Source organism: Eublepharis macularius, chromosome 4 (assembly GCF_028583425.1).
Source record: "Eublepharis macularius isolate TG4126 chromosome 4, MPM_Emac_v1.0, whole genome shotgun sequence".
NCBI classification, from domain to species: domain Eukaryota; kingdom Metazoa; phylum Chordata; class Lepidosauria; order Squamata; family Eublepharidae; genus Eublepharis; species Eublepharis macularius.
The window spans coordinates 142,813,859-142,836,914 of NC_072793.1; the positions used below are offsets into that span (position 1 = coordinate 142,813,859).

The 23,056-nt window shown below is 41.6% G+C and overlaps 1 protein-coding gene across 1 annotated transcript in view; it reads right to left on the minus strand.

Moving 5' to 3' along the window:
• TAFA1 (TAFA chemokine like family member 1) overlaps positions 1–23,056 on the minus strand; it is a 458,533-nt gene that overhangs the window by 51,774 nt on the left and 383,703 nt on the right. Inside the window, exon 2 of the mRNA XM_054978426.1 lies at positions 22,294–22,434. Coding sequence (XP_054834401.1) covers positions 22,294–22,434 — 141 coding nt within the window. The remainder of the gene's footprint in view (positions 1–22,293; positions 22,435–23,056) is intronic.

The window sequence follows — 23,056 nt, forward strand, 5'->3', positions numbered from 1 at the left end:
AGATGGTGAAAGGTGAGTGTCTAATGTGCTGCTATACTTTCTGTTTTTATACTTATATGGATGTAGTAGATTTTTAAATGAATTGATATGTACTCTTTATGTTTTTAATGGTAATGTTGATTAATTGTGTAGTGTGTTTTTAAGCTTTGTTGTGATCCAGCCTGAGCCCACTAGTGTGGGGAGGGCAGACTATAAATTGAATAAATTAAATTAAATATTGCCATTGTGCATGGGATAGGGAGGCACATTTTTATTTTTATTTTTTTAAAAACCAGTTTGAAAGAATATGCTCCTGGTCTTCCTGAGCCTGTTTTTACAACTATAAGCAGGATACCTATCTTATTATTTACTGCCAAAGCAGGCATGAGAAAAATAAAATCTAATAATTACATCAGAATCCCATAACTAAATAAAACAAAAAGCAAAAACAAGATTGAACAAAAATAAATGAAGAATAAATATCCCATCTTTCAGATTCTCATAAAATACCAGTTTAAAAACAATCCCTGAAAATATTTTGACTGTTATCTTCTGTTCTAATTCTAATTCTAGCTATTTGAAAACTCACTACTTCTTTCTCTCTCTCTTCCTTAAACCTTATCTGATAAGTAAGTTCACCATCAATAATGTGATCCACGATGCCTCAGCCTCTTTGCAGTACACAGAGTTTCCATTTTCCACTTGGAAGAAATTTCAATTCTTGCTATAATTAACCTATTAATCACTGGGTCTCTATTTTCCTGCCAGGACACCCACTTCACTAATAGGAAGAGTGATAAACCTATAATGGCTTTAAATACTTTGGATATCAGCATGGGGGAGGATATGTGAATAAGAAACCTTGTTTGGCAGCACCAACTAGCTATAAATATCGTGGTTAGGTACATAAGAATGAATGGTAACCGCTGATTGCTCTAATTTTCATTTTCAAAGTTTGTATAATGCTTGCTGGAGGCATCAGAAGTGCCCACCAAAACAGCCTTCCAATGCCCAATAAACCTAATGGTTCACAATCACATAACTACAAGGAAACATTCATGCCAGGTCCAAATGATTGGATAAGATGAGTCACTCCTGAGCTCTTCATGTCTTTTAAAGGTCTTCTTGAAAAAGAAGTGCTCCTCCATGAAATAAGATGATACCCAGGTGATACTGGATATCATTAAGATTTGAAGGCAAGAAAACAGATCCACTAGGAAGTTCTTCTGAACAAGTCCCTCTGAACACAAGCACGAGTGAACACCCCTAGATGCCTTATGCCAATTAAGTGGCAGCTGCCCTCCAGATGGAGAGCTTTCATATCACCTATTGCCCAAGCCTTTTTAACTGGAAATGCTAGGGGCTGAACCTGGAACCTTATGAATAGCAAGCAGATGCCGCACCACTGAGTCACATCCCCATCTCTAAACTATTAACTTCATTTTAATGAGGCACAAGAGAACTTCCTAGTGATTGTGCCCTATGCCAATTAATGGAAGAAGGGTTGCCCTTCAAATTTTTTGTCATAGGCAACAAAATGTTCCTGGCCAGATCCGATTGGCAACTATTTTTTTCTTTTTCAAAAAAGGACAAGCAATGCTCATATGCAAGGGTTGCTTGTTTTGATGAGAACATTGTGCTGAGAGTAAAGGTTCAAAATAAAAAGAGTTTTCTTTAAACCAAGTAGAATGTACGAATAAATACCATTTTTCCTTGGCATCAGGGGCGGAAAAGGAATGGTTTGGACTAATCAAGACAGAAATCAAAAGTGAACATTTTGATAAAACCCTTAAGTGGACACACTTGAGCTGCAAATTATTAGTGTGAACTCGAAGATAAAACAGTAGTTTCCCATTATGCTGCAGGAAACAGATGGTTGCTAAATAACTCCTTTAACTTTCCTCTGGCACCTATTGATTATAGCCAATAGCAATTAAAAGTAGAAGACAATTAAGCTAAAAATTTAATAGCATTCTGCTCCTGTTAATTTACTGGGTATCCTAATCAATTCATCACCTGGGATCACAATCTATTCCTGCAATTTTTCAGTTCCTTCAAAACTCCTTCTGAAAAAATAATAAACAGTGAAATAAATAACGAAATGGGACATTCCATAATTAAAAATTGGATTGCCCACTCTGGTGGCAAATGCAATGGCTTAGAGCAAAACACTTCAATTTTGAATGGCATCACAGTAAATCTCAGCATGAGAGTTGACTTTATCATATGACCTAGCCTGGGATAACTGGGATTCTAACAATTCTTTATGACTGCTCACACATTACATTGATGTTCAGTCCACACACATACAGAGAAGTGTGAGCTCATCATGACTGGTGGCTCCACAATGTCCCCTATATGTATGTGCAAAGCCTACATAGGTATAAACTGCATGAGCATAATCTTTGGAGACTTTTGTAGGGTTGCTGATCTTGCATCTACATTACATGATCAGTTATGCTAAATCACGTTAAGAAAAACCTAGGTTCAGCACGTGTTCTCTTACCTCAAGGTTTGCCGGGATCTGTAGGAGTAGGGGTCCTGGAAGCTTAAAGTCCTGGAAGCTTAAAGGATCTGCAAGCGTCCTGGAAGCTTAAAGGCGTCCTGGAAGCTTAAAGCTTAAAATACAGGCGCCTGTATTTCCCTTTCCCTTTTTGCTGCTCTGTAAATGCTAAACTTTAAGCTTCCAGGACGCCTACAGATCCCAGCAAACCTTGAGGTAAGAGAACACGTGCTGAACCTAGGTTTTTCTTAACGTGTGTTTTGGTTTGAGGCTCCTGATGTGATTTCATTTCTTCCTGCATGTTCATTGGTTATTAGCTTCCTTCTCTGATTTGTTTACTTCTGGATGGGAGAAAGCAGAAGCTGGTGGGGAAAACATGAAGAACCTTTGGCAAAATCAGAACTGATAAACTTCAGATTGAGAGGGAAGGTGCCTTGGAAGACATTGGAAGCTAAACAGGGTGGATGCATGGGTGGGTGGCCCCCAAGGAAGGCCCTGCAGTCTGCAGAGGAAGGCAATGGCAAACCACCTCTGCTGCTCTCTTACCTTGAAAGCCTCTTGCTGGGGTCGCCAAAAGATGGCTGCGACTTGATGGCGTGAGCGCACACGCACACACAAACTCCATATCATGTGAATAATAAAAGGGCTGTTATCTCTGGTATCCAGCGACAACTGGTATATGGCAGAAACACACAATGACTTTTTGGATCTAGAGACAGTCTGCAAAAAGTGGGCTGATAACCTTAATATTTTTTGTCTCTATTTTATGGTTGACAACTAATTTTTAACAGAGTTCATATGTCAAACTGAGCAAGCAGGGAGTGTATTGCTCCACCTACTGCACATGTTTGTTCCATCTAGAAAAAGGTATACATGTAAAAATGTAAAACGACATGATTATTTATAGCTATCTTTCTATCACTATGTCTAATTTACTTAATAACATAGCTCCAAGTCACTATGCAGCTCACCAAGCTGATTCAACTGCACTAGCAATTGTACTGTCTTAAATTCTCAACAACTATGACAATGAAAGGAACAAAATCTGAAAGAAAAAAACAATTCTCTCAAGAGAAGCAATTTGTCTTTCCTGTTTTTCATAATTCTGTCTTTCATAATTCATGTCTTTAAAGTTGCATATATCTCCACCTATTTAAAATCTGTACAATATGTTCTGACTACAGGACTGGTGTTTTCTCTAAACCAGGAGCTTAAGCCAAATCCCTCGAGATTGAGTTATTCCCCAAACGTAAAGAAATACTACAATGGATATGAATGCAAATTAGAAGGCAAAAGTACAGTGGCTTAAGAATTCTCATTGCTTGGGTAGAATTTAGGAGTTCCAGTTTTAATGATAGACCTTGGTGTGGTTAAATTCTCCTTGGAGGAACATTAATACGCAGAACTTCCTAGAAGGTATATACAAAAGTATATATACTAGAAGCCTTTCTCGGCTCTATGAGACCTGGATGTGATCACTTAGTGTGGATGAAAAAGACCTATTCTATATGCTCACAGATACCCCTTTTTTGTTAGTTCTCCAAATAAACCAACAGTGGATTCTTGCACTCAGAACGGATTCGGAGCCAACATAAATAGCTGCCTAATCCTTCTAGCCCAATATTGTCTATTCTGATTGGCAGCTGCTCTCTTCAGTCTTAGATGCGAAAGTTTTTGCCAGTACCTGTTGTCTCCTGAGATTCTTAACTGAAGACACCAGAGAGATCCTGGGACCTTCTGCATGCAAAGGAGATGCTCTAACATGGAGCCACACATCCCTGAAGAACAGTTGGAAGTGTTTCCCCTGGAATGAAACCTGCTATGTAAAACTAATTCTCTGTGCAAAACTGCTTGTATAGAATCCTTAATATATGGGAGACACATTTTAGCTAATCCTCATCTCATTTAATTTTCCCTTGCCACTCTTCAGTGATGGAAATTTTATAGATTCGCTTGGGAACTTCTTTCTTAGAGCAAAGACTTCTTTGGCCTGGAAGCCCTTATTAAAATTCCACTGCTAATGCTGCTTTTCTGGGATCCATGAACTAATGATTGACAGAAAGCTGTGGGACCAATACAAAATTCATTTGATACTACGTATATTTCTTCCTGTTATACAACACTCAAAAGGGTATTTGTTCCAGATTACTTGACAGCAGGTGTATGAAGAGTGTGGGGGATCACCACACGAATACACTGCAGATCGATTCCAGAGCCCACCATTCCTTATTCAATTCAGAGCAGAAGCAATGGGAAAAAAGAAATGGCCAAAGCTTCTTTGTGTAAGAAATACTGCAAGAAAGAGAGGCGGCTGAAATTAGATGGGATGTTTTGGCAGTGGCATGAAAGATAATTCCAAGAGATAACAGATGGGACTAGATAACAGATAGGATAGATAACTCATGTGAAATAATGTGAGAATAGAGAATGGTACTTGCAGTCACATGAAAACATCAGAACTAATAGAAAGGGTGAGGGTTAAAAAAATAGTATCATCATCATCAGGGGTCTTTTTTTTATTCTCCTGATTTCTTGGGCAATGACATTTCCCCCTTCCAATCAGATCTTTGCCAGGGATCAAGAGAGCACCTCCAGCCAATCACCAGTAGAGACAAGTCCCATAGAAGGAAGTTTCAAGGGGTGTCACAACTAAAGATAGGCACAAACAGAAAAAAAACCCGAATATGATGTTCCTTGTTCGTTACCATCCATGAACAGGGACTCACAAACAACCATGAACATGGCCCTGTTCATGAACATGTTTGTGGTTGGCTGTTCGTGGGGGCCAGCAGGCTCTCCTCCAGCCATCATCCAAGTCAAGATCCCTACTGAACCACTCCCAGAAACCTGACCTGAGCAGGCACCAGGAAAGGTACCAATAATAAATAATAGCTTGGCCCCAGAGCCTAGCAGTAGCTCTGGGACTTGAAGGGGGTAGAGCCCTACTGCACCACTCCCAGAAACCCTACCTGAGCAGGCAGCAGGAAAGGTACCAATAATAAATAATAGCTTGGCCCAGAGCCTGGAAGCAGCCCTGGAACATGAAGGGGTAGATCCCTATCCCACCACTCACAAAGAAAGTTCAAGCTCCAATGCACTCTCTCTATCAAAATGCCAACAGCAACTCTCTCCTTCTCCACTGTCTGCAAACTAAGCCAGAGCTGGGAGCCTCCTCCCCCCTGTTCTCTGCTCCCTTGTTGTAACAAATTTGGAGCTTCATACTTGAAAAGAAGACCTGCCTATCAAGCTAAATTGGGTGCTTAGATTGGGGTTTCCAGGGCAACAGCAGGAGTTCAGACAGAGTTCAGACAATCCCTGCCTGAGTTACCGAGGGAATTGATTGCAAGTGCCAGACTGTCTGGCTTGATGAACAGCAACAAACAGCAACAAACAAGGGTTGCAACGACCACCTGTTCATTTAGAATGGGGCCTCACGAACAGCTTGTTCGCAAACAGCAGATTGGGCTGTTCATGGCTTTTTTTTTTGTTCGTATTGCTGATTGTGCCCATCTCTAGTCACAACTACTGCTCTGAGCCAGATGACATTTTCAGAAGAATGAGAGATCCTGCCCACCAGGAATTCCTTAAATAGTATTAGTAAGTAAGATACCCCTCCAGAGGATGCCCAGCATGAAGACATGTCGTAACAATTGTTTGATTGTTTCATCACATACAACCACACATAAATGCCCCCTTTTTTAAAAAACTCAAAATTAATTTCGAAAATTGCAGTCAGTGGTGGGGCAGAGCAGAGGTTCCGCAAAGGAAGCCCTCCTTATTTTGCGAAAGGAGAGAATGGACCACAACAAGAAAGGATGGCAAATGCAGAGTTTTCAGCAGAAAAAAAATGTCAGTCAGTCACTGTAACATTGAATAAAACCAGATGCATCCAATATTTTTTTTAAAAATGCTGTCAGCCGGCTCTCTTCAGCTTGGCCCCCATCATTCTGTTATGCGCAAAACTTTGCACCTCTGTGGTTTGTTCTCCCTTTTCCGACCAACCACAATAAAAAATTAAAATAAAGATCCTGGAGTCCTTCTTGAATTGAAGCAAAACAGATGGTTTAATTAAACTGGTGGATGAGCCCCTTCTTTACACAGAAGTAGACAGTCTCCTCGTGTGCAAAGCTCATCCCATATTACAATAGAAGTGCAAAGCAATTAATACCTTCAGGTAATTATAATAATATTACAATATTCTAATATTTGTTGTCTTATTGGCTCGTAAGGTATCTAGGGTCAGTTCTGATTTGAAGATGCAATTCTGGGTCGGCCCCTCTACTTGGGAGAATTCCAATTCTTGCAGCTTTTTATCTTGTCCTCATTTTGGAAGGACACCTTCCAACCTTGGTGCCTTCAGATAACTGAAGTCCGTGAGCAGAAAGGGATGTTTCCCCCATTTCTGCCCTTTCCCCTAGTTTTTTTCTGCAGGGATATAATGCCACAGGTGGCCAAACCAGCTTGCTGCATCAAATCAGTTTTCTACAAAAGGGTCTCTGGTACTGATTCCTATTGGAATCCTGTAGAATAATATAACATATGTGTAATATTTCTATAAGTGCATCTCCTACAAGCAATATATTTAGTCCTCAGTTCTTACAGAGTTTCAGCTTACATTCTTCTTTTTGTCTTCTTGTTTCAAGTGTCATATTCTTACAGGTTGCATTACAAATACTACATTGGCTCCTGAGCATAGAAAGAGTGCAAAGCATGTAATACTGAAAAGGCACAGAAGTAGTATATAAAAAGTATATAAAATCCCTTTTCTTCAAATCTATATCCATCAATTCCACCCACAACAGGAAACAGTGGGGAGAAGTGTTCCAAGGGTTACCTACTTTGGGGGTCTATAAAATTGAACCTCGTTGTGCATGCCGCTTGAAACGTAAGAGGTCTTTATGTTTGAGGGAGCACTATGTTCTGTGCAAAATTGGTGCCATTGTGTTTAAAAACTCTCTAATTCTTTCTCCCATTAAAAATAATGGTCCCAAAATTCTGGAACCTGAGGAAAAACATGTATTTGAATCTGAAAATGGTACTATCCTACCTGAAGACCAGAAATAAACGGTAAAGTTGTCCTCCCTAAATTTCAGACACAAAATTATACTGAATTTTTTCTCAGAGCATGCTCCTGTTCCTGACCAGAAATGGCTCTTTCTTTCTTAGAGTTAAAACTTGTTTGGTGTAAACAAAAAGGTCCTCGTTAGATGCAAATAGCATCTCTGCAGAGCTCTGTGGATGCCCCCTTTCATCTCATAGATCTGATCTGAATTGGTGCCCTGCAACCTCTTTTTTTAAATAAAAGAGAAACCACTTAGGCATTTGTTCACTGAGTTCCCAGTGTATTTGGTAGTTTGGCTTTCAGTTCCTTAAAAGCCCTGTTTGGTTACTGCTATTCATTCATTATATAATTTCCTGATAATCTGGATGCTGGTGAGCAATGAGAGATAGTTTAGCATAATGACTAAGAGACTGAGCTGTGATAGGGTCACCAGCTCTGGGCTGTGAAATTCCTGGAAATCTGGGGGGGGGGGGGGAAGCCTGGAAAGGGAGAGGTTTGGGGAGGGGAAGAACCTCAGTGGGATATAATGCCATAGAATCCACCTTCCAATGCAGCCATTTTCTCTGATATCAGTAGTCTGGAGTTAAGTTATAATTCTAGGAGATCTACAGGTCTCACCTTCAGGAGCTTAACCCTAGCTGTAAAGGCTAAGGGATGGGGCAGGACCCTTTCCAGGACTGTTTTAGCCTTTGGGGAGAACTCACCAGGATAGGGTTGTCAGGTCGCCTTACCCTCCTGGGGGGATGGGGGAGACCTGGCTCTTACCTCCTCCTTGCATTCTTTATTGCTTACTCATGTGTATGCAGTGCGTGAGGTCCTGTGGCTGCGTAGTGATGTCACCTCACAGCAGCAGGGGGCATGCCCATTTCCAAGCAGGCCGATATGAGCCTCAAACGAGCCAGATTTGTTCTAGGGCAGTGCAATGATGTCAGTGAGGTTGTTGCACCGCCCTGGGAGTGCACCTGGGAGGCTCGTTCCCGTTCCTTCCTCCCCCATTGACCAGGCAAGTGGAGGTGGGGGGCAGAAGATGAAACCAGGGGATCTCCCACCCTCACTGGGGGAATGGGATCCCTAGATCAGGGCCATGCCTGGCAGCAACCACTGGGTGACTTGCTACCCTACAAGTTGCATAATTCACCAGGCCTTGATGCTTGCTACTGTTCAACAGCAGCTGCACCATAAAAGCCAGTTTGGTGTAGTGATTAGAATTTCAGACTAGGTTCTGGGAGACCCTGGTTGGAATCCCCACTCTGCCATGGACAAACTCAATGGTGACTTTGGGCCAATCACACACTCTCATCCTAACCTGCATTAGGGTTTTGGTGAGGATAAAATGGAGGAGACTAAAATTCTTGCAGGTTCCCCATCCTGCTGGGCGCAGTTTGGCAGCACCATGCTACTTGGCTCAGCCTCATCACTAGGCTGGCACTGCGCAAGACTCTTCCCATGGAGAGGCTTATGGGGGATAGAAGGAGGGAAAACTGAAGACGGGGCATATAAGGTTGGCTTGAGAGGTAGGAAGGAGAGAAGGAAGAAGGAAAAGCGTGGAAGGGGCAAATGAGATGTCCTCCACAAGTCCTTGCTGGTCTCTGCTTGTTTCTTCTTAATTTTCTCTTTCAAGCTATAGTTGGCATATTTCCTTGCTCACCAGCATACAACTGTATCCATTTTTACCAGCTGAGAGCTCATCCTAGAGCTTCGTACCATTTCTCAAAATAATTTTGCTTCCAGCAGAGGTGCACTGAGTTGTGTTTTATCTTGTGGGATTTGAATAACCTGTGCTTGCTGTAGCAGTGTGCTGTGGTGTGCTGTGTTTAAAACAAAGCCATGATCAGGGTTATATGTGGTCTATACACCAGTGGGATATCTGTGCAAGTGCATAATTGGATTGGATCTGTATCACAGAATTTGCCATCCTGAAAATCTCAGCTTTCCTTTCTTTAAAACAATAAATATCCTACCCTCACAGTTACACAGAAAAGAACAAAAAAAAATTGAGCATGCAGTTTAGGTAACAACAACCAAATAAGAGCAGCTTTCACCCCAGAGCTAAATTCCTGTATCTGTTTATAATGACAAAACTTCAGATATGCCATCTAAATTAATACTTAGTTTTCTTAATATAGCGACCAACACATTATCCCTCTACTCTCAGTCTTTTAAAGGACCAATGTGTTCCCATTTTGTGCTAGAGAGACATTTGATCAACTACTGTTTTTATCTATTCAGTTGAAGGCTGCCATTTTCTGCTTCTTTCTAGAAGGTTACTTGATAACTTCTTCAGCCAAGAGGCCTTAAAAGAGGTGTAGAAATGTCTCCCTTGCCCATTGCTTTTAAACATCCAGATGAAGAGATCTGGAGAAGTCAATGGTTTATATCCAGTTTTGTGTTATTTTGGTCAGTCCTCATAAAATATATTTTTTTCTTGAAAAGCGTAAGTCATAAAATGTCAATAAATAAAAAAGAACAATTAAAATAGCAAACACACTTTTTTCTGGTTTTACACTTCTGAGAAATTAAACTCAGCCAGGTTCATTGATAACCCTAGTGTCTTGAAATAGATCATCTCCATTTCCGTGCTCACATCTAAACCCTCATTCCCTTTGCCATATCCAGTCTCAGAGCCAAGCTACAAGTGATGCCTTACACAGGTTGGACACTTGTCAGCTTCCCTCAAGTTTTGTTGGGAAATGTAGGTGTCCTGGTTTTACAGCTTGGCTCTCCATTACAGCTGCAAGACCAGGATGCTTACATTTCCCATCAAAACTTGAGGGAAGCTGACAAGTGTCCAACCTGTGTCAGGCGTCACTTGTAGCATGGCTCTCAGCAAACCAAAATCTTGAAAATGGAATAAATTATGCATAGAAAACACATGCTGAAATGATTATTTTGCCATTTTTTCTGAGTCCAGAATTTGATTTGTTTGCTTATGTGAGTTTGTGCAGACTGACACTTCTGACCTACCTTGTCTGCAAAAGAGCAAATCATCTTGTATGTTTGGAACCCAAAACACTTTGTTATTATGTAATCCCTTCTGGAGTGACTAGCTGCTAGGAATCTTAACAAGGGCAAATTCATTCGTCTCCACATGCTGCAATTATTGTACTAGCTTCAGAGTTGTTAGACCTAAATTCCTCAGAGGCCACTCATAACTGTGTTCTTCAGAGTTATTTACTTGCTACCCTGGGGCAAGCCCTTTGGCTCTGACATTTACTTTCTAAGCCCCATCTTTTGACCTGTTCTTCATTACCATGGATTTTTCTCTGAAAGATTTTTCCTGCCACTTGGAATTTTCTCTGTCAGCACATCAGATACAATTTCCGATGCAAAGGACTTCAATGAGCATCACAGATAACTGAGTTTATTTGATGCTAGTACAAGTTGTTGCAGGAAGTCATCTTCTAAAGCTAGGCAGAATCTAGGCCCAAGAAGGAGAACAGAGACACAGGTAGGGTGTTCTTTATTCAGCAAACAGTTCTATCACAGGCTTACTGTCACTGAACAGTGGGAGTGTTGTCATCAAGTTAGGACCACTCAGTACTAGAAGACACGGCTGCCACCAAAAAGAGCAGCCTTGAGCTTCTTCCTTCTCTGTCCCCTGGAAACATGTAGCAAAACAAAGTGTGTGGAGGCATGTCATGCAGTCTTAGTTTCCCCAGCCCTGCTCTACTTCATCGGCTGTGAAGATGTGGAAACAGAGTGTAATAAAAGGTTGTCAACCTCCAGCTTGGGCCAGGAGATCTCAACGAACTACAACTGATCTCCAGACCACAGAGATCAATTTCCCTGAAGAAAATAGCTTCTTTGTCAAGTGGACCCTATGACATTATATCCTATTGGGGTCCCTCTTCTCCCACACTGCACCCTCCCCAGACTCTACCACCAAATCTTTTGGAATTTCCTAAGTCAAGTTGGCAACCCTCACATAATAATATCACTTCACAATTTTTGTTTTACATGATGGAGAAGACACGAGTAGTAGGTGCCATTTTGGGGTGTAGCCAGCACTATCCCTTCATGAACATCTGAGCTCTGGCTTGAATCTTGGGATTTAACAGTTTAGACATTAAAATACTGCAGAAATGCAAACACATTAAGTAATCGTATCAAAGCAGAGTGGGAAATCAGCTCACCTGTTCCCTCATCTGCACCCATCATGGGACAACAGTTCCTTGACAGAGATTTGCTCCTCTGGAAGGTGATTAACATAATTAGCATAAGTCATGCTTATTAACATAAGCAGGATAAATTTTGCAAGCTTATGAGAATTTTCCAAGCAGAACCAAAGCAATTTCCTAAAATACTTGCATGGTTTTGCTTTTAACATTAATTTAGAAATGATGTGAATGAACCCACGTATTTGAAAGCCACACCTATCTTCAGATACTTGTCCTCTTTGGAGATGGCTTAGGGTGCAAGACATCCTAAATTATGAAACAAGCTCAAACATTAGCAGGTATGTAGTATATTGTCAATATTTCTGAACAAATAAAAATAAATCATAGCCAGTTTGGTGTGTAGTGGTTAAGAACAGCGGAACTCTAATCTGGAGAACTGGGTTTGATTCCCCACTTTATGGGGCTTTAAGCCATCTGGGTCACCTTGCGTCAGTCACAGCTCTCTTAGAGTTCTCTCAGCTCCACCCACCTCAGGGGTGATTGTTGTGGGGATAATAATAACATACTTTCTAAACCTCTTTGAGTGTACGTTAAGCTGTCCTGAAGGGCAGTATGTAAATCGAATTTTATTATTATCTTTGTGTGCATATACTTCTTGTTCCTTTGAAGCTCTTGGTATTGTGCCCGGTGTCTCTCCATCTGCGTGTGCTAAATGGACCGCAATAGGGAATGGTATTCTTTCCCCTTTGCACTCTTGCTCTTTATAAATGAAGTCATCTGAATTCACCAAATCAGGGGAAAAAAAAGAATTTCCCACTCAGTTTCCAGTGGTGCCATAGAAGGACAGGGCTATAGATTTTCCCAGGAGTGAAAAATAATTCACTTGGCCTGCTCGTTATTCATACAGACAGCACATTAATAATATGGGACCCAGAGATTTCTCCTTATCTAGGCTGGAGCACAGCTAGAGGGATGAGAAACGGACTCCTTGGATTCAAAATAACATTTCCCACTCTTTCTGTAGAAATAAGAATTGATTGAAAGTACTTTTAAGGAGCTGAGAGAGAGAGAAGGAAAGAGAGAGAAAAAACTGTTCTCTGAGACCATCTAAAGTACATATTAGATAAATAGAAAACTATTGGCTTTTTGACTGTGAACAATTTTCACTTGATTCAAGTGCTGATATAGAGAAGCACCATTTGTAATACAAAGTATTTACTGAGGACCTACTCAAAGCCCACTGGAGCTAAAACACACCTTCCCATTAACTTCAATGGGCTCTGAATCAGGTGTGGAACTATATATATATTTATGTAGTACAACAGTTGTAAGAAGAAATTAGATAAAGTTGTTTTATATTATAGAAAAATGTCTTTTTAAAATAGAGATTAGAGAAAAAGTGGTAACAGTTAGTGTCTTTGACCAATGAAGGCATGCCTCACTAGCATTGTCTTTTGCATTTTTGCTGTCTGAGGAGAAAGGGCAAACTATACCATACCCCATCCACCTGCTCTTGTCAGATAACAAACACTGCCACAGTATGTTCTTTGCTCATGGTCAATTGCTGTCTTTTTTTTTTTTTTGCTTTTCATAGAAACATTGTTTAGTTTTTTAAATAGGGAGTATAGCTAGCATGGTCATATTTCAGGAATCAGGTCCCTCCTCAGATCTCTTCAAGTGATGACATCATCACGCAGTGTGCCGGCGGGTGGCTGGGGTGGAGTGAGGAGGCCGCCCGTGCACCGCACGCCACCCTGGCCACCTGTCGTCCCTGGCCCGTGTCTGCTGCTCCCGCCTGGGAGTGGACGGCGGCGGCGCGGGGCTGGCTGGCGGCGGCACGGGGCTGGCCGGCGGCGGCGTGGGACATGCACCTCCACCCCCTGAGCCTCCTCTGGCACCTCCTCCGGCCCCGCGGTGCCTGCAGCCCCCACAGCCCCCGCCTCATGGCCTCAACGGTGGCGCCGGGCCTGGCTGTGTGCCTTCCGGGTGGAGTATACACAGTAGGCCTTTCCCCCACACCATTCCCACCTACCTTCTGGGTGAGCAGTATTGTGTGTGGGGGTGGCTAAGAGCAGAGAATCCCTGGCATGATACAGTAGTGCAGCCCTGATGTGATGGGGTAGGGAGAAGGAGAGAGAGTTGAGGGGGAAATCTCTGAGGTAAAGGCTCCCTGGACTGAATGTTGTCCTATTACTCTCATACTCTGACTCCTCCTTTCCTTCCATTTAAACCCCAGCTACCACACTATCAGCAAAATAGGGATCCCAGGTTCCCCAGTGGGGGTGGCAGACCCCTGCTCTCACCCTCTGCTGCCTGCCACCACTCGGCTGGTGGGAGGGAAGGTAGGAAAACAGGCTTTCTGGGCATGCTCCTGGAGTAGTGTGACATCACTCAGCATCATCACACTGCCCTGAGAATGCTCCCATGCTTTTCAGAGGACTGATTGGGGCCCCTATCAACCCACTGAGAAATGCAGGAGCATTTCTGAGCCCTGTGCAATGATGTTGCTTCCCAGAAATAACATAATCACATTGCCCCTAGTAGCATGCATACATGAGCAGTTTAAAATAGTGAGTGCCAGGTGTCCTCCCCCTCCTACTAGGAGGGTAAGGGGACCTAGCTATCCTACAATGAAAGGAGGTGGGCACAAGCTTTTATAAAATGGATTGTAGTGTGTAGCTTTGTGTTTCCGAAAGGGCTTTTATGTGTGACAGTTATATAATGGTATTTGATACTGAAGTGATTAGCAGCCCCTTTCCCACAGCTATTTTGACTGGACAGACAGCAGACAGTTGGAACAGAACAATAACCAAAGATTTATTTACAGAGAATAAGTTTTAGGGAAAAAATTGTGTGGGATAAATAGTAAGGGCAAAGGTACAACTGGCTCACAACTCCACTCCCCAGAGGTTATACTTTCTCCCATTGGGAATTAAATGGTTGAACCTGAGCCTAAGTTAACAGCATAAATGCTGAGGGGAGAAATTACTGTTTCCCCCCTCCAGACAGGGCTCGTCAGCATCCAAGGTTCCTTTGTAACCTCTTTAAGACAGCTGACAGATTTGTAGTCAAGTACTAGGCTACTCTTTTAAATTTTCAGAGAACCTGGCCTCAGAAACAGTGGCCATTTTCACATGCCTGTAGCCTCCGGATAATCGCACAAAACTCACAGCACAAAGCATCTTTCTAGCGCGATTTCCCATCATGATCCCATTTAATGGTGCAATTTCTGATGTCATCACACCATTAAACGGGAAATCACATCACAAGTGTGATGGTTGCAGAGTTCTGATAAGCGTATTTGTTTCAGAATAGTTCTTAAGCTTGTAAGTTTCAGAAATAATTATATCTTCCTGAAGGTATATTCATAGACTCAGTCATACAGAATAAACTCTCATCTCATCCACACAGACATAAATTCACTCAGGCCTTTCCATTCAACTTGCCTGACCTAGATAGAGTAAGTTCTCTTTCAGAGCCAAGCTACATGTGACCAATGACACTTGAACGGCAAGTGGATTGAATGGAGAGCAAGTGGAGGGCAAGTGAACAGGGAGAAATACACTTGCCATTCAAGTGTCATTTGTCACTTGTAGCTTGGCCCTCAGATATAGATAGACTGACCCAGATGCACACACAGTTTTCCTGACTGTGACAGAATTAGGCTTTCAGGCTTTCAGTTTGCCTGATTTAGTCAGAATATCATCTCTCTGAGGGCCAAGCTACACATGACAAATGACACTTGAATGGCAAGTGGATTGACTGGAGGGCAAGTGAACAGGGAGAAATACACTTGCCATTCAACTGTCATTCGTCATGTGTAGCTTGGCCCTGAGATAGACAAAGGTGATTGAAAACTTTTTCCTCAGGTCTCTAACTAAAAACTGTAGTTCACTCTGCCCCTAAGGGACAGCTACCGGCCAATTACAATAGATATCATTCACCCATCCAGCTCCCCCTCCTTTCCTGTATTTAAACCCACAATAACATACTAAAAAAAATCCCGTATTAACAAGATGAAATAAAGTCCAAAACATTTAGATGCAAAACATTACAGGGCCTTTCACAGGGTGCTTGTTTAATTCCTTAAACAAGTTTCCTACCCTACCCTGACCCCAAATGCTTAACTAAAAAGCCCAAAAGAAAAGATCTAACTCATATTATACTGTTAACCACAGCCACAATCTCCTTGTTTAAAAGAAGAAGACATACCAGAAGTTGAGGAATGGATCCAAAAGCTGTTGCATATGGCGGAAATGGACAAATTGACAAGGAAATTGAGAGAGCAGAATCCGAATGAATTTTTAACTGACTGGAAGAAGCTTAAGAACTATGTGGAAAATAAATGGGATGTGAGAGGACAACTATGGACTTTAGATAGTTATTAAGTTAATATGAGCCATGAGAATGAACATGAACTTTACCTTAGATAATAGGGACTACATAGTAATTAGAGATAACGATAAGAAATTAAGGGTTTTTAGCGCTGTTGGAAGTCAAAAAGGGAAAAGGGGGAGGGGGAAGGGATGGGGGGCATATACTGTAATTATAAGGGTAAATGAGTATGTATTGTGTATTATGTAGTATGTTAACCCATTCAATAAAATTTCTATTAAAAAAAAAGAAAATGTAACAATCCTCCCTTTATAAACTGAGGAGGTTCACTCTCCTCCCATCCAGGGAAGTTCAAGGGCCTTTGATTGGTTGGCCAGTCTCAAGGGCTTGCTCAAAGGTGGAATCCCCAGGATTGGTTCAGTGTAGTGTTGCCAGCTCTAGGTTGGAAAATTCCTGAAGATTTTGGGGGTGGAGCCTGAAGGGGGCAGGATTTGAGGGGTCTCTGACATGTATAATGCCATAGAGTTTCCCCTTCAAAGCAGTCATTTTCTCCAGGGGCTTGGAGATCAGTTGTAATTCCAGGGGATCTCCAGCCACCATCTGGAGGCTGGCAACCCTAGTCCAGAGCCCTGGAGATAGATGGAAGTTTGAGGTTGATTGCCACAGCATTATTTTTTAAAACTGGCAGAAAGCCCTGTGATAGTGCACGAGGAAGGGATAGTGGCCACAAGAGGATAGACTCCTCCCATGTGGGTGCTCTGTCGGCTCTGCATTTGCAGCCATCGTGACTGCACAACAAGGAATCATCATTGTGGTGAAGAATCTAGGGCCATGGTAACAAGCCTGTATGTAATACACACCTTTGATGCCATACTTGAAGTGCCTCTGCTTTTATCTCCAGACAGCACTTTCGAAGGACAGCCTTAGAACACTCTAACTATGATGTATTTGTAGAACAAAAGCCAAAAGAAGCCCTTCCGTTTTAGTTAATTGGGAAAAAATCTGTTACAGAACTACATGGACACCATAAAGGCCTAAGTCACATGCTGTGAGGCATTCAAACTTAACAGTCTTAATTCGCACATCCTTCTGCTGTCAGCTGATGCCCTGCCAATCATTATTCTACTTATATTGGGAATGTTTCAGATTTCAAATTGTGTCATGATTGAAAATATAGGAATGGTATAGTGACATAGGAGGGCTTAGGTACATATTACTTTACCCTTTGGTGGTTATATATAAGTTTTTAACTACTGAGCTGCCCTCTGAATAACTCCAGTTTTTACTCTCTATAATACTTAATCCAACAGTTAATCTAATGCCGTCATTCCATTGACAGTTTGAAAATAATCTACCATGTTACAAAAGATTACCCCCCTCCCCAATCAAAAATCAATTAGTGATTGAAAAGACTGACACTTTTGCCAATATTTGCATGGCCACTCCAGAGAGAACTTTGTGGCACAGAGCATAACCTTACTACAATTTGGAGAATATTTAATTAAAGTCTATAAAAGAAGTGAAGACCCCATTCAAAGAATATGTATTAACCTCTCTGTTGCTGTATCAAAGAAGACTCCAATATTAATCTAAGTACATCTAAGACCACATGTTCCAAGTGAGTTAAACTCCATTTGCAAACTAAAAATAATAATAATAAAAAATTGGTGAAAGACTGGGTTCTGGAAAATCCGAACAACAACATATTGTGATTTAAACGTCTAGAATGGATTCGCTGTTTGACAAAAGAAGTACCATCTATTGAAAATTGGATACAAAAATTGCTGTACATGGCAGAAATGGACAAAATGACAAGAAAGCTGAGAGAACAGAGTCCAGAGGAATTCTTTAATGATTGGGGGAAACTAAAACAGTATGTGGAAAAGAAGTGGGACGTAAAGGGAGAAATGTGGGTGCTAGATAACTATTAATTTGGCAGAAGGGAAGAGAGGGCGATCTTTACAAGAGGAGAAGAGATAAGTTAGAAACATGTTGTAATTGTTAATTTGATATTAGGTTTTTTATAGTTTAACGTATAATATCTATTTTAGTAGTATATTAGAATGAATAAGAAAAGAAAAAGAGATATAAGCAGTAGATTTAGACAGCGGGTTGGAAAACTGTTGGAAGTCTGAGATAAAGGGGGGAGGGGAAAGGGTGGGGGAATATGGAAATGAGGGGATTAATCAAAAAATTTGTAATATTAAATTTTATTCACCCAATAAAAATCTTAAAAAATATATAGAATGGATTCGCTGCTGATTTGCAAAACCACCAATTAAACCTCATCTACTGCAGCCACTTGAATGGTTAATGTATCAGCACAAATGAGACAAACAGTAGCACAAAGGGATAATTTAAAATTTAGAAAGTAACCCTACACTGCTGGTGCAGACACTACTTTACCCTTTGGTAATTTTATCAAAATTTAACTGCTGTGTTTGCCTTTTAATCTAGAAGCCTATCTCTAACCAGGAATTGCAGCAACAGCTCACAAGGACAATTAATCAACTAAGCAACCAACCAATCAGTCAATCAAACAAACCCTTACAGTCTTATTCAGCTCTTCCCCCAAAGAGCTCAGGGCTGCATTTATTGTTCTCTGTTTCCCTTTTATTCTCATAATAACTTTGTAGGGTAGGCTATGCTGGGAGGGAGAGACTATCACCCAGTCACACATTAAGTTTAGTAAAGACTTGAACACGAGTCTCCACAATCTGACTCTCTGACCACTAAACCACACTGTTAATCAGCAGACTTTTCTGTCATATCATGGACCACATCACAGTCTAATTTTGGAATTATTTACCATGAATCAACTACACACAAAACAGAATGGACATGATCCAGAGTTCGGGGGGGGGGGGGGGGCAGTTCATATCCATATATGACCTCTGTGCATGCAATACCTTCTTCATTCTGTATATTGAAGAATAATGTACATATCCTCTGGGGAAGCATTATTGTGCATTATTTATTTATTTATATTTATAGTCCACTTTTCTCACTGAGACTCATAGTGGATTACACAGTGTAAGTCCATGCAATCAACAGTGGGACAATCAATAAACAATATAATGGGGTACACATGGCAGAAATTTGAAAAAAAAAGTGTATACAATTCAAACATAGGAATACAGCAATGCAACACTGCTGGAACAAACACAAAAATTTGACATGCCCTATTAAACAGCACAGAAACTTTCCAGTAAGGTCATATAGCCACAGACAGTATTCAGTAGTATTTTCTATAGTCCCTGTCCCTTTACCAAACCATCTTTCTGTACCATTTCCTTACAACACTGCTATATTGCCTGGGTGAAAAAGTCCTCCTAAGTAATTCAGTCCTGCATAGTTTTGCAGAAAGCCAAGAGAGTGGGAGCTTTCCTGACCTCTTCAGGCAGGTCATTCCATAAGGCAGGGGCCACTACAGAGAGCGCAAGTGTGCAGACAGCTGTTGATTTTGCCCAAATGCAGGATGGTATCTGCATAAGGCCTTGTTCAGATGAGCAAAGCTTCCATGGCAAAGCATAGGGGGAGAGGTAGTCCTGCAGGTATGAGGGGCCAAGGCCATGAAAGGCTTTGTATGGGATAGCCAGAACCTTGAATGGAGCCTGGTAAATGATGGGTAGCCAACGACTGCAAAAGACGAGTAGTTGGAATGCTCTGCCTAGTTCCTGATAATAATTGAACAGTGGTGTTCTGCACCAGCTGGAGTCTCCCAGCTGATTTTGACATGAGTCTGATGTAGAGCACACAACAGAAATCTAGGCTTGATGTAACCATGCCATGAATCTAGGTGGCATGTCAAGGAAGGGGGCCATCTCATGAAGGAGATTTCCAAATAAGAATGAACTGTGTGCTAATTCTCTAGGTTATTTGTTTGTTACATATTTATTCACAGGAAAGAAGGAATTGATGCCACAGACTTTGGGGTGGGAGTTGCAGGATATAGACCAATGCCTGCAAATGATGCAATTGAAGAGTCTCCTTGCTGCCCCACATCAACCCACATTTATGCTTGTAGATTATGCAAAATAAAAAAAATCAAAGCATTGCCAGTCCAATTAAATAGTGTGATGAATTAATTAGTTATTCAGTTATTAAATATTTAATTGAAGCCACAACTGGAAGCAATAGAAAAGCTTTTCTGCTATGTTTTTAGAAAGCTACTTCATAATGGAAAAAAGTAGCACATGGGTAAATTCCCAGATTATGAATTCATATTATTTCTATATTTTCTGTCGCTTATAAAATCAGTCACTACAATTAATGTCACAAATCCTATACACAGCAGTAGCAACCTTCCAGCATTTTCCTAGTTGCTCCTGTTGACCTCTAAGTCAATACGCATAAGACTGCAGCCTTAACATGCACAACCTTCATCTAAAACTCCTTTTCATCTATGGTGTAACCAATAAATACAGAAGACATAAAGACCCTGGATGAGGACTTCTTTGTACAATCTAAAACAGAAATAGCTGCCTAACAATACAATCCATCTTAGACAGCCCCAACTCAATTCCCATTGCAAGCAGATTCTGTAGTCTTGTGACAACAGACATTGATATCCCCATTTGAGGTAGAAATACATCTAGCACACAAAACAATATACCTCTCTATATACACAGTCCGCAGTAAATATACAGGTCATAAATGAAACCCAGGCAGCTCTAATGGCAATCCCACTGAAAATCTATGTACCTAGGGATGTGAACTAGGAGTATATTAACGCCATGCCCTGGAATATTTCTGGTTGGTGCACAGAAACATACAGATTTCAAAAAATGATCTGAAAATTTGATCTAATCTTTTAACCTCAAATCTGGGTTACTGATTCTGCACAGATCAACATATCCAGTTATTCAGTTAGGCTAGTCCTGTAGTAGCATTAAACAGCAGGGTTGTCAATTCCACATTGAGAAATTCTTGGATATCTGGGGGTGGTGCCTGGGGAGAGCAGAGTTTGGGGAGGTTAAGGAGCTCAGCAGGGATGTAATATCATAGACCCAACCATCCAGAGCTCTCATTTCCTCCAGGGGAACTGATCTTTGTTATCTGGGGATCAGCTGTGATTCTGATAGAACTCCAGGCCCCATCTTGAGGTTGGTAACTAGAGATGGGCACGATCTGCATTACAATAAAAAACCCCCACGATAATGGCGTTCGCACAATCGGGACCTGGTGGATCGTTGTCTTCCACGGCAAACGATCCAGCGGTCGGGAGGGGGCTGGACCGGGGCTGGACGCGGTGATCATGATAGGATTGGAAAGCTAGACATTCAGGTGCCAACCATCTGTTCCCCTGGCAATGGAGGCAGGGGAATGCCTGAGCTCTGTTTAAAACTTGATAATATTTCCACTAACAAGGAAAAGTAAACAGTTGTGAGTGAAAAGGTGGCTTCCTGAGAAAAATATAAGCAAAGTGATTTGGAGAGGAAGGGGTTAAGACTTAAGAGAGAGAGAAAACAAGAGAACTGCTTTGAGCACGGCTATCAGCAGAACCTGTTTTGCGCTCCTCTCCTGAGTTCATTCAGTGCGTTGAAAGAGTTAACAACACTGAGAAGAGATCTCTCCTCCTGACTGAGTTAATTCAGTGCGTTTTGGAAGACTGGCTGCTTGCTTTTAAAATCGGGTGGGGAGGATTCTATCCCTGTTTTTTTTTTTAAAAGCTGGCTGAACCTTGTTGATGGGGTCTCTCTCTCTCTTTCTATTTGGAGAGGCAGGGACGGGTTTAAAACTCCCCCCCCCTGCTCTAAGTGTGTGTGTGTGTGTGAGAGAGAGAGAGAGAGAGAGAAAATGTCCCCTCCCTGAGGGGAGGCGGCTCGTCGCCAGGTTAAAAACGTTTTTCCCCCTCTGCTCTAAGTGTGTGTGTGTGGGGGGGGGGGGGCTCTGCTTTGAACTCCCCAATCCCAGATCCCAGATCAGAAATGGGACTTGATTGGAGTGAATCAGAGATCTGGGGTCGTCACCAGTGCAGATCCACGATTAGCCTGATCGGTATTTTTTTTTGGATCGTGCCCATGTCTATTGGTAACCCTTTCAGACTGTAAAGGAAGATTATCCATTGTCTTATAATGGTGTAACTGTTTAAGATTTCAGTGTTAGGTGAACAATCACTCTTGGCTTTATCCAATGTGATGGACTGTTCTCTAGGTTCACATGCCCATTTAATTAAGAGGTTTCATTTTCAAAACACTAGTTTACATGCCTTCAAGATTCATTTTGATAAATGAACCAGCATTGCTAAAAATTTACAAACATCCACAAAGACATACACTGGATGAGCTACTTGCCGTCAACACAAGATGGTCTGTTCCGTGTTGTCCCAGCCACTTTCCCAGGTAGACAGGAACATTTTACTGTTTGGGATCTCTCCTCGATCCGATTCTTATTACAACATCTGTGTGCTGCTATAACTTCACATGTTCCGCCTTCTGGCAACAAAGAGAGAATATTGACACTCTTATTAGTAAAAGCTGCTTTGGACAGCAAAAACACTCCAGCATGCTGATCTCCACCTTGGTCAGGAAAAAAGCCAGGGTTGATAATGTGCTATTCATCTCTTCTTGTGCACAGTGTTACCCCCAAACTCTAGGACCAACAGGAGTTGCAAGAGAGCCTGCCATCTCTGTCTTCCATCCTTGATACTTTAGATCAACCTTACAGTGTAGCTGAAGTACAAACAGACTGGTGCATCTGCCTATGACCTTTTGATTACCACTCCTCTTACAGGCTGAAAAGCACAAAGAAATCTTTCGACAGCACACGCCACCTATTAATTTTTGAGACCCACATTCAGAATGCATTACATGCCTAATTGCTAGTGTAGCATCCTCTGAGCCCATCCTCTGAGAATGGGGTAAGCTTACCTATCAGATCACCTTTTGTTCCTGCTCAATATCCAGAACGCAGGAGACTCTGGTACATTCAACAACAGGCCTTGTCATTGCTTCCAACTTGGGGAAAACCTTACAGATGGAGAATACTAAGATACACATTGAAAGACTGCAATAAACACATGCACAGAACAAGACCTAAGCAAGTCCCCTCCCATAC